Source organism: Geotrypetes seraphini, chromosome 8 (assembly GCF_902459505.1).
Source record: "Geotrypetes seraphini chromosome 8, aGeoSer1.1, whole genome shotgun sequence".
NCBI classification, from domain to species: Eukaryota; Metazoa; Chordata; class Amphibia; order Gymnophiona; family Dermophiidae; genus Geotrypetes; species Geotrypetes seraphini.
The window spans coordinates 120,696,572-120,713,487 of record NC_047091.1 but is presented as its reverse complement, the minus strand read 5'-3'; the positions used below and the strand labels follow the sequence as shown (position 1 = coordinate 120,713,487).

General features: G+C 40.5%; 1 protein-coding gene across 6 annotated transcripts in view; it reads left to right on the top strand.

Moving 5' to 3' along the window:
• Positions 1 to 15,374, top strand: part of LOC117366210 (survival of motor neuron protein-like) — a 72,541-nt gene extending 57,167 nt beyond the window's left edge. For 3 of the 6 annotated variants that reach the window (XM_033957441.1, XM_033957442.1, XM_033957443.1), the window contains 8 exons: positions 1,520 to 1,717; positions 2,951 to 3,151; positions 3,808 to 4,002; positions 4,388 to 4,570; positions 4,832 to 4,900; positions 12,895 to 13,038; positions 13,570 to 13,652; positions 13,930 to 15,374. In XM_033957441.1, the coding sequence (XP_033813332.1) occupies positions 1,520 to 1,717; positions 2,951 to 3,151; positions 3,808 to 4,002; positions 4,388 to 4,570; positions 4,832 to 4,900; positions 12,895 to 13,038; positions 13,570 to 13,635 (1,056 nt within the window). In that variant the 3' untranslated portion in view covers positions 13,636 to 13,652; positions 13,930 to 15,374. The remainder of the gene's footprint in view (positions 1 to 1,519; positions 1,718 to 2,950; positions 3,152 to 3,807; positions 4,003 to 4,387; positions 4,571 to 4,831; positions 4,901 to 12,894; positions 13,039 to 13,569; positions 13,653 to 13,929) is intronic. The other 3 variants (XM_033957444.1, XM_033957445.1, XM_033957446.1) reach the window with 3 other exon arrangements.
• The last annotated feature ends 1,542 nt before the right edge of the window (positions 15,375 to 16,916 follow it).

Below are 16,916 nucleotides of genomic sequence, written 5' to 3'. Positions count from 1 at the left end.
AGCAGGGGTCCCCAACATGCTTCCCTTTTCACTACCCTCCCCCAAGTCACCGCCATTGGGGAACAGGCCACCGCCACCATCGGGGAATAGGCTAACACCGCCGCAATCAGAGAACAAGCTGGCACCGAGTTCTTAGCTCTCCCTGCTTATCTTCCCTAGCGCGGAGCCGACCAATTCTCACCACCCGATGTCAATTCTAACGTCGGAGAGGAAGTTCTGGGCCAGCCAATCACTGCCTGGCTGTCCCGGAACTTCCTCTCCGATGTTAGAATTGATGTCGGGTGGCGAGAATTGGTCAGCCCTGTGCTGGGGAAGATAAGTAGGGAGAACTAAGAACTTGGCGACGGCCTGTTCTCCGATGGTGGCTTGGGGGAGGGCAGGGAGAAATAAAGAAAGAAAGGGAGGGACAGGGAGACAGAAAGAAAGAAGAGAGATGGGACACAGACAGAAAGGGGCATGGAGAAAAAAAGAAAGAAAGAGCATGGAGAAAGAAAAAAAGAAAGAAAGGGGGCACCGAGAGAGAGAGAAAGAAAGACAGACATATAGAAAGAAAGGGAGCATGGAGAGAAAGAGAAAAAAAGAAGGGAGCAGGATGAAAGAAATAAAAAGTTGGGGGAGGGAAGAAGACAGATGCCGGAAAGGAAGGAAGGAGGGAGGGAGAGAAAAGAAAGAAAGATGTCAGACCATGGAAATAGGGATGGAAGAAGAGAGATAGAAGGGAAGGTAAGACATGGAAACATAGATTTTGAAAAGAAAACTGAAAAATTGAGTATTAAGTTAATGCCAAAGATGGATGCACGGCAGAAAGTGAAGACGGAAAGAAAAACAGTCAAAGGACAAGAAGGCCCTGGAAACATAGCAAAGAAAAATAAAGTCACCAGCCAACAAAGGTAGGGAAAATTATTTTATTTTCAATATAGTGATTGAAATGTGTCAGTTTGAGAAAGGAAAGATATTAAACTTTAAATGTGAGGGCTGCAGAAAAAATAGGGTACTTGGAGGGTGCAGAAAAAAATAGTTAATGACAATTTCGCTTAAGGTAAAACTCTTTATAGTTTATAAATTCTTTCCTTTAACTGTTAAAGGAAAGATTTATAAACTATAAAGAGTTTAACCTCATGCAAAGTTGTCATTTCTTTAATAAGACATTAACTATTTTTTCTGCGGCCCTCCAAGTACCTACAGATCCAAAATGTTGCCCCACTAAGGGTTTGAGTTTGAGACCACTGATCTAGATAGTTGACCGAGGGAATCCAAATGTGCTCTCGAGTCAGTTTACTCCTGGCAACCACACAATGGATCCCGTGTGGGTTTTTTTGTTTTGTTTTTTGGTATGATACAGGAGTGGTTTTCCATTGCCTTCTCCTGAAGCAAGAAGGGTTAAGTGACTTGCCTAAGGCTACAAGGAGCCACTATGAGATTTGAACCTGAGTCTTCCGATTCCTAGCCCACTGCTCCAATTAGGGAATAGGGATCATGAAAGTATGTTTGAAGACTGAACTCCGTTTCTTGGCTGCAGTGGAAGATTGGGGACGATTGCCGTGCAGTCTGGTCTGAGGATGGTCTTGTCTATCCGGCACGAATCCACTCCTTGGATGAGGAGGAGGGCAGCTGCCTGCTGGTATATGAGGGTTATGGCAATGAAGAGGAGCACAACCTGACAGACCTGTTGCCTCCCAGTCCCAGTGCTGAGGAAAAGCTAAAGTCACGGAGAAGGGTAAGAGTTGGTTCTTGGTACAGATATCATGACGCAGATTGTTGCTGTTTGTTGCCTGGTATATGTTTCTTACCGGTTTGAAGGTTTCTGTAACATATCTACAGTTGAACAACAGAAACATAGCGGACTAATCTTTTTCCTTCTTTAAACAATGTATCTGTATAGAAGTGTTTCCCATGGGAATATATAGCCAGAGAAAGAATGTATTTTATGAAAACATAACCTTGTGCATCAGCAATGAATCCAAAACATTTGACTGAATGAACATGGGACACTGACACTGGAGACAGTTGTCTAGGATCCCACACAGCATTCCAGGTGTCCAGTATGTCGTCATCCAGACATCTTAAGAGCAACATGAGCAATTTAACTATTATCAATTTAAACAAATTGATATATTGAAGCTGATAATCTTCCTTCTGACATGCACATGTCTTTAGCATGAGCCAGATTTTGCTAGTGAATTTTTCTGCTTGGGGAGGAAGGTTATATAATTACATACACTAAGGGACCTTAAAAAAAGATAGGAAATGAGTCCCATTTTCAAATTGTTAGAATCTAAGAATTGCCATACTTGACAGACCGAAGGTCCATCAAGCCCAATATCCTGTTTACAACAATGGCCAACCCAGGTCCCAAGTACCTGGATAGATCCCAAGGAGTAAAAGAGATTTTTTGCTGCTTATCCTAAGAATAAGCAGTGGATTTCCCAAATCCATCTCAATAATGACCTAAGGACTTCTCTTTTGGGAAATTATCCAAACCTTTTGTAAACCCTGCTAAGCTAACTGATTTCACCATATTCTCTGGCAACAAATTCCAGAGTTTAATTGCATGTTGTGTGAAGAAAATATATTTTCTCCATTTTCTTTCTAAATCTACTACTTAATAGCTTCATCTCATTCCCCCTAGTCCTAGTATTTTTGAAAAGAGAAAACAAGTGATTCACATCTACCCTTTCAACTCCACTGTTGGTTAACGTAAATGAAACGACAAGCAAAAAGTTTCATGGCAACCTGGTGACTGCCTCTTGTAGTAAGTGTAGCACAGAGTAGCAAAAAATGTCAAAGTGGTTGGTGGCATCTTTAAAAAAAAAAAAGAAAAACAAAACCAATTGAGGCAGAGCTTTTGAGGAGAAGAATGCAAGTCATAAGATGTGAACGCTTGTCTTTTGTCACCCCTCTGGAAGCCCCACCAATTGACTTTTCTGTTCCTCCACTCTTTCCCTTGCAGTGGAAGGTGGGTGATTCTTGCAGTGTGGTCTGGTCAGAGGATGGATGTGTGTACCCAGCAAAAGTAAAATCTATTGACTTGGAGGCTGGCACGTGCATGGTAGAGTATGACGGATATGGGAATATGGAAAAGCACCACTTGGAAGAGATCGTGTCATTGGGCAGCAGTGATGACAGCAGCAGCAGCTCTGGAACCAGACGGGTAAGTGCGGTACTGGCAGCTCTGGGGCCAGGTCGTAAGGTTAGAGGTGGTGACGGCAGTTCTGTAGCCAGGCAAATGAGTGAGGGCAGCAGAGAGAATAAGGACTAATGGAGAGTTCACACATTCCTTGAGAATAAATTTTGGGATGCCCTTCTAAGCCTGAGTTACATTCTCCTGCCATGTTCACTGACTGATTTGCTTCTGGGGAAGCTGTGGTTTGATCTCCTCCTTTCCTGAACATGTCTGCTTTCTTAGTCTCTTAACCTGGAAAATTGTCTAGCTTCACTCTGTCTGCTATCCTCATTCTCTTCTCAGAAATCACTGTACAATCCAAGCAGCCTCCCTATAAAATTCACATCAAAGAGTCATGGACCGCTTTTCTGTGGTACAACCATAGTGGTTTACATTTATTTTATGCAGGTACTGGCCCTAGTGGGCTCATAGCCTTACGTTTTTTTACCTGGGGTAATAGAGGTTAAATGACCAGCCCTTGGCTTCTCTGAATACGGGCTCACTTGAATTACCACCCGGTTTTTTCTCTCCTTTACTCAAAGTTCTCTGAATGTCTTAATTTAAGACTCAGAAATATGGTCTCTGGGGAACAAGGCAATTAATGGGACTTTGCTGACCCTGTATTTCTGCCTTTGCTCTCTCAGTGGAAGGTGGGGGATCGCTGCTCTGCTGTCTGGGCTGAGGATGGGCAGGTGTATCCAGCTGTTGTTAAATCTGTGAACAGTGCCACAGGCACCTGCATAATTGTGTACGAGGGTTATGAGAATGAGGAGCAGCAAAACCTGGCAGACCTGCGGCCTCCCAACCGTGGCACAGTGGACACCAGGGCTGGCAAACCGGTGAGTGTGGCAACATCTCCACCCTTGGCAGAGCCCTGCTCTGAACATGCAGCCCTGGTGTGAAACCCTGCTATAACACTAGCTTATGTTTAGGTGCTGTCATCAGTGTGTACAGGAACAATGCAGAGAATCTCACCTGAAGTGTTCTGCCCCACAGCTGATAGGGTAGGTTCGATGCACAGGGAGCTTAGGTGACTTACCAGATGATAAATTTTGTTTGAGTTCCTAATGCTGTCACCACCATAGCAACAGTGAATGAAAAGCCCTTTGCCATGTGGCAGAGCTTCTTTGAAATCCAACCTTGGCACTGCCAGAAGGGGCATGGGAGGCTTTGTCAGTCGCAGGCAGGCGCGACGTTTTGGTGAACCAGTTTCTCTTTTACAAGGGTGAAGATGATTCAGATTGGCTGTGCAGAAGCTCTGCCTCTTCTCAGGAGTTCTCACGGAGCTGGAGAAAACCAACCAAAAAATCAGACTGGATATATTCTTTTCCTCCCCCTCCTCCACCTCCTCCCCCTCCACCGCCGCCACCACCACCGGCACCTCTGCCCCCTCCACCACACACAAAGGTAAGTAATCTGTCCTCCTCTATGGCCCTTCCAAGCTGCACAGCATGTAGTGGCCATTAGCAAGTGGCAAATGTTCCTTGGACTCGCTAATATAAGCTAATTCTCCTATTGCAAGCCTTAATGGCAAATGTTTTCTCATTTTGTGGGTTAGAAGCATCAGTTTCTGAAATAAGACTGAAAATGATTATCTACCCCAAACCTTCCAGCCAAGATTATGTACTCTCTGCAGCCCTTAGTAATGCTTTCATTTTTGCTTTTCAGAACTGTTTCTGGCCTCCGCCACCTCCATCTGTGCGGGCTCATGTGCCGGCCTGGCACAACTGGCCTCCAGTAAGTAACTCTTTCAGTATAGCAGTGTTGCGTGACTTATACCAAATGACAGGCATTGTAAGGTAAGGGGAAAGAAAAAAGAGTTGCCTGTGATCAGAGTGCCAAGAACAGAGGTAGGTTTTGAACCCATGTCTCTTGCTTCAGCCCCATAATTCTAACAATGAAATCACATGCTTACCCAGTAGTTCTTGTGTGTCATGCAGGATCAAGTTACTTATTTGCAGGGCCTACAGTGGTGTGCAAAAGTCTGGAACCACTTGTGAATTTTGCATTCGTTTAACTTTCTGACATTTTATTTGAATTTCTTTGTTGACCCAATAGATTTGTTTGTGTACCACATTATAAGGGATATATTTGACTACTAGAATTGGCATTTTATTGTTGGGGTTTTTTTTTAATTCATTTGCTACAAATTTTGTAACAAACTCAGGAATATCCAATTACAACTATAAACATAAAGTTACAAAAAGGAAAATAAAATCAACAGTAATCTAGTCCACATCATCTAGCCGGCAATACCATCGTTTAGCAAAGTAATTAATATAGGAAAAATATTTTAAACTTCTTTAACTTCTAAGCAAGTAGAAGTGGCATTTATACATCTGTACGTTTCTTCAATTATCCTCCCTAGTTGGAAATTAAATAAAAACTCCCTAAAAAAGGGGGAAAGAATAAATCTAGGAATTTGCTGGAACCAGTTTATCTTTTAAAAAACCTAACTGGACTGGGTCTAGAAAGACATATTTATCACTTGCATATGATATAAGGCATTTACATGGAAATTTTAAGAAGAAGGTTGCACCCACTACCAAGGCCCTAGGCCTAAATGCTAGGAACGCTTCCTTTTCATTTGAGTCTGCTTAGAGACATCAGGAAATATAAGAATTCGTTGGCCACAAAATAGAGCCTGTTTTTTGTAAAATATAATTTCAAATCGGCTTGTTTCTCTATCTCCGTTTTTGAAGACTACTAAAAGTGTAGCACGCTTTGTAATTGTGTCTTTAGATGATTCAAGAAACTAAGATCTAAGCTATCTGGAGAAATTAATTTATCAATTTTCCCCTCCACACCTTCCTCCCTAGAAGCCTTCGGAACACAATAGGTTGAAAATTATCCTCTTCAGAATATTGCAGAATTTCCCTCATATGCATTCTTACTAGCTCCAAAGGGGATAGAAAGTATGTAATCGGGAAATTCAGAAAACAAAGATTCCATACTCCATTTTTTCCTTTTTGGCATGAAATAGTACACTTTCTTTAATATTAGATAGAGCCGTACTATGTAAATTACCCACAGACTTATCCAATTTATCTAATTTATTTCCTAACTGTTATTTGATCATCAAGTTCTTTCATTTTAACAGTTACATCTGAGGAAAATTGATACAATTTCAAAACCTTGTTTTGCAAAGAAGACTCAATTCTGTTAACAATTAACCATATATCACTTAAAGTGATAATTTTGTCCTTGGGAAAAACATCAAGGGTTGACTCCATAGTCATCTGGAGGCATTTTATTCTAGCTTGGCCTTAAATTTCTTTTCTGAGTTTGTTAAAGTTGCCGTATTGTTTTTCTATGTAAATCGAGTAATGCACTTCACTGGTCAAAAAAGTACATACGAGTGTCATCTATCCTTCATGTAGGTGGTCTTGAAAAAAGCCATTTTGTGTGTAAGTGATGGTTCGGTATTTGGTGTGGTAAGAACAGATAGCATAGCTGGTTTTAAGAAAGGTTTGGACAAGATTCTGGAGGAAAAGTCCTTAGTCTGTTATTGAGAAAGACATGGGGGAAGCCACTGCTTGCCCTGTATTGGTAGCATGGAATATTGCTACTCCTTGGGTTTTGGCCAGGTACTAGTGACCTGAATTGGCCACCATGAGAACGGGCTACTGGGCTTGATGGACCATTGGTCTGACCCAGTAAGGCTATTCTTATGTTCTTATGATCACCTGTCTGTACCATGTCGGCATTGAGTGAACCAGTTTGATGAGGTGATCATGGGTGACAAAGTGCAACCTGGATCCAATGATTGACTCAAATTAATTCACATTTTGATGTTGGATGTCTTTTTGTATATCTCCCAGGACACCAGAGATTGGGCAGACCAGTTGATTTAACTCAACATTGTTCTGACGCTTCCAGTTGATCACCTGTTTAGAGCGATGGAAAGGTGTGTTGTCATCTTGAAACAGGAATTGGCCTGGAAACAGCTGATGGCATCATACACTTTTGCAGTATTGTGATGTTCTTGGTCTCATTGATCAATCCATTGACGGTGTGCAAACACCCAATGCCACTGGCAGCAATGCAGCCCCAGACCATGACCTTCAAAGGTTGCGTCACAGTGAGATTGAGACACTCAGGCTTGAACTAATCTCCAGGAAATCTCCTCGCATGCAGTCATGTGAAAAAATTAGGACTCCCCATTCAGTTCTTTCTTAAGAAATGTTCACATATCGATGTCAAATCTTTTTTTTTTTTTTTTTTTAATTTATCTCTGGAAAAGAAAGTAATGTAATTGCAGGTAAACAACTAAAGTTTTCCTTGATTTACTCATGAAGCAAAAGATATCTACAAAAGGTGTATTCTAACTGAGGAATAAATTAGGACACCCTAATAGCTAGTGTTGCCCCCTTTGGCTGAAACTGCAGTGAGACGCTTCTTGTAGCCATCTACCAGAGTCTGACATTGGTCTGAGCAAGGCAGGATTAACCAATAGACCAAGTAGGCACGTGCCTAGGGCCTGAAATGGTCAGGGGGGCCCGATGAAGGAGGGCATCAACATTGTTTTTTCCAACCGGCTATGGGCCCCTCCAGCATCGATCGGCAACGCGGGCCCCACCCCAATCGGCAACGCAACCCTCCCCCCATCGATGGAAAGTAAGACAAGCAAGCAACGTGGGTAAGAAAGGCAACGGGAACTGTAATTGTGCAAGCGGTGCTGCTTGCCCAAAGCTTCCCTCTGACACAGCTTCCTGTTTCCGCCTAGGCGCATGGTGGGGTGGGGGGAGGGGGGGCAGGGGGCCCTGTTTGCATAGGGGCCCTCGATGAATTAATCCTGCCCTGGGTCTGAGGAAAGTTTGGCCCACTCCTCAATGCAGAATTCTTTCAGCTGTGAGATGATTGAGGGTTTTCTTGCATGTACAGCCTGTTTCAACACAGTATCTCAATGGAATTAAGATCAGGTCTTTGACTCGGCCACTCCACGACTCTCCATTTCTTAGTTTTCAGTCCTTGGTGGATTTACTGGTATGTTTTGGATCATTGTCGTGTTGCAGCATCCAGTTCCGCTTCAGCTTTAATTTTCTTACAGATGGTCTTGCATGATGCACCCTCTGATTCATGGTAGAATTCATGGTGGCCAGGTCCTGCTGCAGCAAAGCATCCCCAAACCATGACACTTCCACATCCATTCTTCACAGTTGGTATGAGGTTCTTTTCCTAGAATGCTGTATTTGGTGTACACCAAACATGTCCTCTTTTCTGGTGTCCAAATAATTTTATTTTAGACTCATTTGTTCATAGAACACTATTCCAGAAGTCCTGGTTTTTGTCTACGTTCTCTCTGGCAAATTTCAGTCTGGCCTTGATGTTTCTCTTAAAGAGCAAAGGTTTCCTCCTTGCACACCTCCCATCCAAGTTTAGATTTGTACAGTCTCTTTCTGATTGTAGAGGCATGCACTTTCACCTCAACAGTAGCAAGAGCCTGCTGTAGGTCCCATGATGACATTTTAGGGTTTTTGGAGACTTCTTTTAGCATCTTGCAGTCTGCTCTGGGGGGGTCAACTTGCTTGGACGGCCAGACCTGGGCATATTGGCAGTTGTTTAGAAAGTCCTCCACTTGTACACTATTTTCCAGACCGTGGAATGGCTGATGTCAAATTATTTCGAATCTTTTTAAATCCATTACCAGACTTATAAGCTGCTACAGTCTTCTTTCTGAAGGCCTCAGACAACTTTTTTGATCTTACCATGGTGTTCACTCTCATCGCAGCAGTCATGAACACACCAAACTAAATATTTGAGGTTTAGGTAGGCCAAATCTCCTTCAAAATGCTGAGTAATGATGTTCGAATCATGTGCACCTGATGTGATACATCTGTGTGTGATTTGAGCCACTTTAAGTGGGAGGATATGTGGGGGGTGTCCTAATTTATTCCTCAGTTAGAATACACATTTTTGTGGATATCTTTTGTTTCATGAGTAAACAAGGAAAACTTTTGTTGTTTACCTGCAATTACATCACTTTCTTTTTCAGAGATTAAAAAAAAAAGATTTGGCATCGATATGTGAACATTTCTTAAGAAAGAACTGACTATTTCATGGGATGTCCTAATTTTTTCACATGACTGTAGGTGTGGGCCTGGTTACCAACAGGCAGAAGATGCTTTCATTGCTGAAAAGCATCTTTTCCCATATTTCACTTGTCCAATTTAAGTGCTTCCACACCAACTCAATCTAGTTAGTCTTTGGGTGTCAGTCATCAGTGACTTGTGTGTGTTGCAGCCCCGCAGACCAAATTGCAGGCACTGGCGACGAACTGTTGATGAGCTGACACTGTCATGACACTCGTCTGATTGATCACGCAGTAGCTGAGGTGAGGCCAACTTGCGATTGGGCAATGAAATGTGTCAAAGTGCACAGTCTTGGTGTAATGTTAGTGCACATGGATGACTGGACCGAAGCTTTTCTACCACTGAACCTGTTAGTTTCAAGTTTATTAAATTTTGATTTTACGCAATATCAAATATTTCAATGCGTATTACATAATTGTAATGTACAATAGAAACCAGGGATAACAAATACAAATAAGACAAAATACAGACTAATCATTATGTTCTATTAATACAAATTGAAACATGTAGGTAAAAGGTGGAAATACAATTTAAATAATTTATAATATTAATAAAAAAGGAAAAAAAAAAAAAGGGAACAATTAAGGTTTGTACATAAGGGTAGGGGAGGTGTAATATTAGGAATAATTAATCGGTTTAATATTAGAAAAATTTTAATATAAAGAGTGTAAGAAGATCCAGATTAATATTAATGATAATTTGATAGAAAAGAAAAAAAAGAGAATTAAGATTAAAAACACTTATAGTTTCTATGTTGATGTTCTGCTCATTTAATTCCTTAAAGAACAAGTATTGTGTTTATTACGATTACTATCTATGTATTGAATGCATCTTTATAAAGAATGCTTTTCAGACCTCGTTTGAATTTGATTAGTGATGTTTCGTTCCGTAAGTAAATAGGTAAATTGTTCCACAGTTGAGGTGCTTGTACAGAAAATATAGTTGTTCTTGTCCCAATTATTTTTAAAGAAGGAATAGTTAGTAGGTTTTGTTGCGTTGATCTCAGCGTCCTTAATGAAGAGTAAGGGATTAGTAATCTGTCCAGAAATAATGGCTCGTGTGTTTGTTGGATTTTAAATGTTAATAATGCGATTTTAAACGTAATTCTGTGTATAATAGGTAGCCAGTGTGCATCTTGTAAGAGAGGTGTAACATGATCATATTTTTTTGAGTTTGTTATAATTTTTATAGCTGTATTTTGTATTATTTGTAGTCTTCTTATTTCTTTATGAGTTATGCCGCAGTATAAAGAATTACAATAATCTAACCTAGAAATGATTAGGGAGTAGATGAGAATATTAAGTGCTTCTGGTTTAAGAACTTTTGCTATTGATCTGATGAGTCGCAATTTGTTGAAACAGTTTTTGACAACTGTACTAATTTGATTATGATAGCTTAATTCTTGGTCCAAGGTTACTCCCAAGATTTTTGTTTTATTTACTTGTTGAAGGGGGATATTGTTTAATATTATCTGAGATGAAAATTGTTCTTTGAGATCTTTTTTCCACGGGAAAAACATCACTGAAGATTTTGTTGGATTCAGCACTAACATATTATCTTTAAGCCATTGGCTTATTTGTGTTAACTTGTTATTTATGGATATTATCTCATTTGAGTTTAATGGGTTTAAAGGGTGAAGCAATTGTATATCATCTGCATATGCAAATGTAGAAAATCCAATAGATTGACTAAGCGTCAGTAGAGGAGCCAAAAAAATATTAAATAAAAGCGGTGAAAGAATTGAACCTTGTGGAATTCCAAATGAATTGGTGAAATTATTAGATGTTGAATTATTAAACACTACTTTTGCTGAGCGATCTTGAAAATATGATTTAAGCCAGTCTAGCACCTGTCCTGAAATGCCAATTGAAGAAAGTCTGTTAATTAGTAAATGATGATCTATAGTGTCAAATGCTGCGGATAAATCAAGTGAAATCAGAATTATTGATTTATGGTGATCTAAATGGTATTGTATGTTGGTTGTAAGTCCTATCATTGAGTGTTCGGTTGAGTGATTTGCTCTGAATCCAGTTTGATTTGGGTGTAGTATATGTGTTTTTTCAATAAAGTTAGTTAACTGATTAAAAACGACTTTTTCTATTAATTTAGTGAGGAATGGCAAATTGGCTATTGGGCGATAATTTGATATTTCCGAGGTTGATTCTTTGGGATTTTTTATTTTTGGTCTTATAATAGCTTCTTTCCATTCTTTAGGAATGTACCCTATAGTTAAGCTTGATTCTATCATGCATTGGATAAAAGGGCCAAAGAAAGAAAAATGTCATTTCAATATAAAAGGGGAAATAGTATAAATATCTGTTCCTTTTGTGTTAATTTTTCCTAGAAGAGATTTAAGATCCTCAATGGAGGGTATAATGAAATTTGTGCATTTGGAAGTAGGTATTGTTTGTATTTGTGCTTCTTCTTGGTTAAAATTTGTATTTATTTTAATGTTGCTTCTTATTTTATATATTTTATTTATAAAATAATCAGCAAGATTTTGTGCGCTAGGTTTAGTTTGTATGGATGGATCTTCAATAATTTTGGATACTGTAAGCTGTTTTAGGATATTATAGAGAGCAGATTAATTTTACTTTTTTCTTTCGTACATTGTTCACTACCACACTGTGATTGCAGCTGATTTTGCTGGTGATCCAGTGGCATAAAAATTCATCCTCGCTCATCACTGACACATGAACACACTCTTCCAACATCAGGTTCTGAGTCTTGTTCATGGTTGATTCAGAAAGTATATGCTTTTTTAGCTGCCCTGTTACTTAGACGTCTGGACTATGATTGGCTGATGAAAGTAGCCTCCTGATTGGATAGACCCGATCCAGGTTTGAAGCATAATCTGTAAAAGTTATAGTAGCTATGTTCCAGCAGAAAGAAAATTGTAAAGTTAGAAACAAGTGATCTTAAAGTTGATTCTAATAGCCAAATATATCCCTTATAATGTGGTACACTGACAAATCTATAGAGTCAGCAAAGCAATTAAAATGTCAGATAGCTGAAAGAATGCAAAATTCATAAGTGGTTCCAGACTTTTGCACACTACTGTACCTCTTCCCCCTCCCTCTTACAAGTATTACAAGCTCTAGGAAAAAAAGATGGTGTTTTCCCACTTTCAGGATTTTTAACAATAAGATGTATTGGTGCAGCACTTTTGAGAAGGCTTACTTACCAATCATAAAGAAAACTAACTTTGTTTTGTTTTTGTTTAAAAGAATTCCTGGAGGGCCACCCACACATAAAAACAGCTGCTAACCTCCTGCTGTATTCTCTGCATCAGCCACTAGGGGGTACCAAGTTGCTGTTGTAGGATTCTTACTTCATCATTATGGGCAAGACAGGCATTTTCAGTTGAGACTTTTCAGACCTAAGAGATGCTGGGGTGTAGCAGGGCTAAAACTGAATCTGTTGTGGTGGATTGGGTGTGTATGCAGGCATTGAACATAGTGTACATACAGCAACAGGTATCTGGAAGTGAACGGACCATGTTCTGAACAGCAGGCAGTGAATGTCCAGCACTTCCAGATCCAGCATAAAAGCTGATTTTTATTTTGTCTTGGGACAGTATGCTGTTGTTCCTCATGATCCTGGTTCCTAACCTGCCGCTGTCTTCTCTCCTTTCTGCAGTCTGCACCCCTCCCTCCCCCTCCCCCTTTCTTCAACACAGAATGGGAAGAATATGATGAGGAAGAAGTGGCGCCAGATGAAGATGCCCTGGCCTGCATGCTGATGGCATGGTACATGACTGGCTACCACACCGGCTTCTACATGGTAATGCTTGGGCTTTGATATTTAGCTAACCAGGCAGTAGTTTTCATTTGGAACCGAAATACTCTTACCAGTGCTGTGTCCTGCTCGTAAGCTCTAGAAGAGAGCAGTCCCCTCAGTCTGACCACCCCCACCCTTGCCCAGGCTGCTAGTGTGACTGATCCCCGCTGAAGTGCTAGGAATAAATCCTATTGCTTGCTGCAGCTGAGAAGTTTTCATCTACATGCTTGAACCCAGTGGTGGAGGTTGTGCAGAAAGCAGAAGGGAATGCAGCAGATCTGGGGATTGGGGTGGGGGGAGGGAAAGAAAGGCACTGATTTAGGTTAGCAATCCTAGTCATGTAAGTGTGTCCCTGAAGCTGTCTTATAGTCACAATTTGTATCTTCATTAGGTTATCCCTACAGCTGCTTTTGTAATGTTTCCAAATGGGTTAATTATATGCATAATGAAGCTTGTCTCGTGCCAGGATCTTTTGGAAATAATTCCCTCTTCTCTCTTTGTGATGTGCTGAAAAAGAGTTGTGCTGTTTTTCAGGGACTGAAGCAAGGACGGGCTGAAGCTCTAAGAACCACGTGCAAAAAAGGGTCTCGACGAAAATAAGAACACATTTAAGAAAGGTGCGTGATTGTGTCCCCTAGTATCCCACCACTGCACAGGAGCAGCATGGGCAGCAACCTTACAAGCTTCATCCATGCATGCACACATTCTATTGCATTGTTATAGTACTGGCAGTACAAATGCAAAATGTGCTGTCTTTCCCCCTCTCGTCTTCCCCACATGTGTTGTCCACTCCTTCGGGTAAATCCAGCACAGGCAGCAGGCATGCAACCCACACCAACTCGCAGATCATTTGGTTCCTTCATTCCACTGCTCCTATCCCTTTTGTGTTTTCAGGACTGATTATCTCTCCCATGGAGATGGACCTGCAGCAACTCATCCTTTCTGAGATCCAAGCCCAGGAGCGATCCGCAGCTCCTCTTTCAACCGCTGCCAGAGCCATTGCTACTTTCTTATACCTTTATCCTTGTTTGTTTGGTTTTTTTAAAGTGGAACTGCAAGGGGGGAGGTGGGTTTGTGAGCTGTGCTATTCTGTTGTTTTATGTTCTATATCCTCCTATTTATACCACATCAGCTGAGATGTGATACCCATTCCAGGGCATTACTTTCATACAAGCCACAAACGAAAGCGCTTGAGCAAGGTAAATAAAAAAAAGAAAAGAAATTCTATATTACTGTACCAGAAAGGTCTGATAGTTGGAGTGCCTGTGGAGTGGATGTGATGGAAGCAAGAATTTTCTCTGTGGATGAGGGTTGTTCTGTCCAAAGGCCTTAGTTTTGCAACCGGTGTTGAGATCTTGCTACCTTTTTGTCAGTTGCTGGAATGGGCCTCTCTACAGAGAAAGTGATTGAGCAAAGAAAATTGCTTCCTCCCCCTTCTTATTCCATGGTTTATGCCTGAATATAGAGTTAATATGAGGGCCATTAATTCCCTTTGCCTCAGCCTCTATGGAATTACAGGAAAAGGCCATGACCCTATCTGCTGCTTTTTCACCTTCACCATTATCAGCCTGCTTGCCACCAATTTTGCTCTCTGCATGTAAGCACTAATTTGTTCCATCTCCCACTGGCCCATCATTGTTCTGAATTATATAGGTACTTATGGACATTCTTCACACCTTGTGTGCAATGACTGAATATTGAGAGAGACTAATCCAAATCTATTGACCCAGGTCAGTCTCCACATTTTCTGAGTACACTAAATACTAGTTACCTAAATTTATGGGTTTGTTTGGTTTGGTTTTTTTTTTTGGATAATTAGAGTTCTTTTAGGCTGTGGGTTCTTGATTTTCCATTCACATAACATGTTTCCCCTAGCATTTCAGAGTTGTTTTGTTTTACTCTGTTTTTTTGTGTTGATATTTCCTGTCTGTACCTGAAAGCCTTAGCCATCCAGCCCAGGCCGCAGGCTTTTGTATTTACTGTGCAAGCTGCCTGGCTTGAACTGTAACTCCCAAGGTCCCCCCAGTAAGCAGCAAGCACGTGAGATCATGGCTGACGCTGTGGCATTCAAGTATCAAACACAGAATCATCTACTGGTAGATCCATCCTTGGAGAAGCCAGGGCGGTTTGTTATCAGATACAAGTGAATGGGAGAGGAAAAAAGTAAAAATGAATATAGAGAAAATGGATGCTTGTGGAGAGGGAGGAATGAATGAAAGAGAAATGGGAAAACAATAAGCTGGGAAAGAGAGTGCATGAAATAGAGAAAAAAAAATTTAGACATACAGCAATGATTGGCAAATGTTTTATTTTTAAAATAAAAAGTTACTGAAAAGACAGCAGAAGAAAAACTGGTCTTTATGTATATGAAGTAATATTAAGTGCTATTTTCTCTAAGAAATCTGGGTTGGAAGTAGAATGCCTATTTCCAAAGTCCTGCTCATCACAGAACCTATTAAAAAAAAAATATATATATATATAGGTGGGAGTAAGCTGGCAATAACCATTTTACAAGAAAAAAAGTTTCATTTGGAAGCTTGAATGTACCAGCACTAGCTGATACAAAAGTACATATGGGTCATTTTTGAAAACAGAAAGTTTGGTACGGTTGCCCCTCTATCACTTGGCCAAAACAAGCAGTTTACTGACACTGATGTATGCTCCAGGAGAGGTGCAAAAACTGGATTTTAAAAAAATATATACTTGTAATCTTGGGCAGAATCGGGAATCCAATATAATTTTTTGCACTATATATGACCATGCCCTCTGTGAATCTGTACACCCTGCAACATGTAAATAATACTGACAAACTGAAGTTCAATAATTGCGTTCCATTTGATTGTATCATTCCATCCCTCTGGCATCTGACCTTAATCCAAATCTGTTCCCTGTTGTCCCTTTAATGAGGAGTCAGTCTTTTCAGTGATTAGCCAGTGCATGTGCCTTTATGATCTTGCATGTAAAGAGTGGCATTATGAAAGCATGGGCTTGTGTATGCCTTTTGCATGTACCACCCACCTATTCTAAAATGGGCTCCATAACATATTGCAAATTTAGTATAGAATTTTATAACCTATGCTGCTGAGCCTGCCACAGGAGAATAATGGGTGTGGTTATTGCTGCTGGATAAAAGTGGCCAGTTTTCTTAGGCAGCAATCCCACTCTGGTTTAATTAGATTAGCTACATAAAAAACATGCTGCATGCCTTGCTTTCTTTCTGCAGTAGCTTTTGAGTTAAAAGAAGTTATTTGTATCCTGCGATCTCAACTGATCTGAACTGGGAGTCGCAACCCCTCTGTCTCTACCTTAAAGGGAGTGATGGAAAAGACATACACACAAGTGGGCAACATGAAGATCTCTCTATGCTAGTGCCCTTTCTGACTATAGAGTATATGCAGTTGCCTATTCCCTTGCTGAAAATTGACACAAGAGATGGCTTAGAAGTGACATGATATAAGAGGTCTATAAAATAATGGGTGGAGTGGAAAGAGTAGATGTGAATAGCTTGTCCACGCCTTCCAAAATTACTGGGACTAGGGGACATGCAATAGTAGATTTAAAACAAACCGGAGAAAATATTTCTTCATAAAACGTGTAATTAAACTCTGGAATTTGTTTGCCAGAGAATTGGTGAAATCAGCAGGGTTTAAAAAAGGTTTGGATAATTTCCTAAAAGAGAAGTCCATAGGCCATTATTGAAATGGCTTGGGGAAATCCACTGCTTATTCCTAGAATAAGCAGCATAGAATCTGTTTTGCTACTTGGGATCTAGTTAAGTATTTGTTGGGACCTGGGTTGGCCACTGTTGGAAATAAGATGCTGGGCTTGATGAACCTTCAGTCTGTCCCAGAATGACAATTCTTATGTTTTGATGTGAGCCA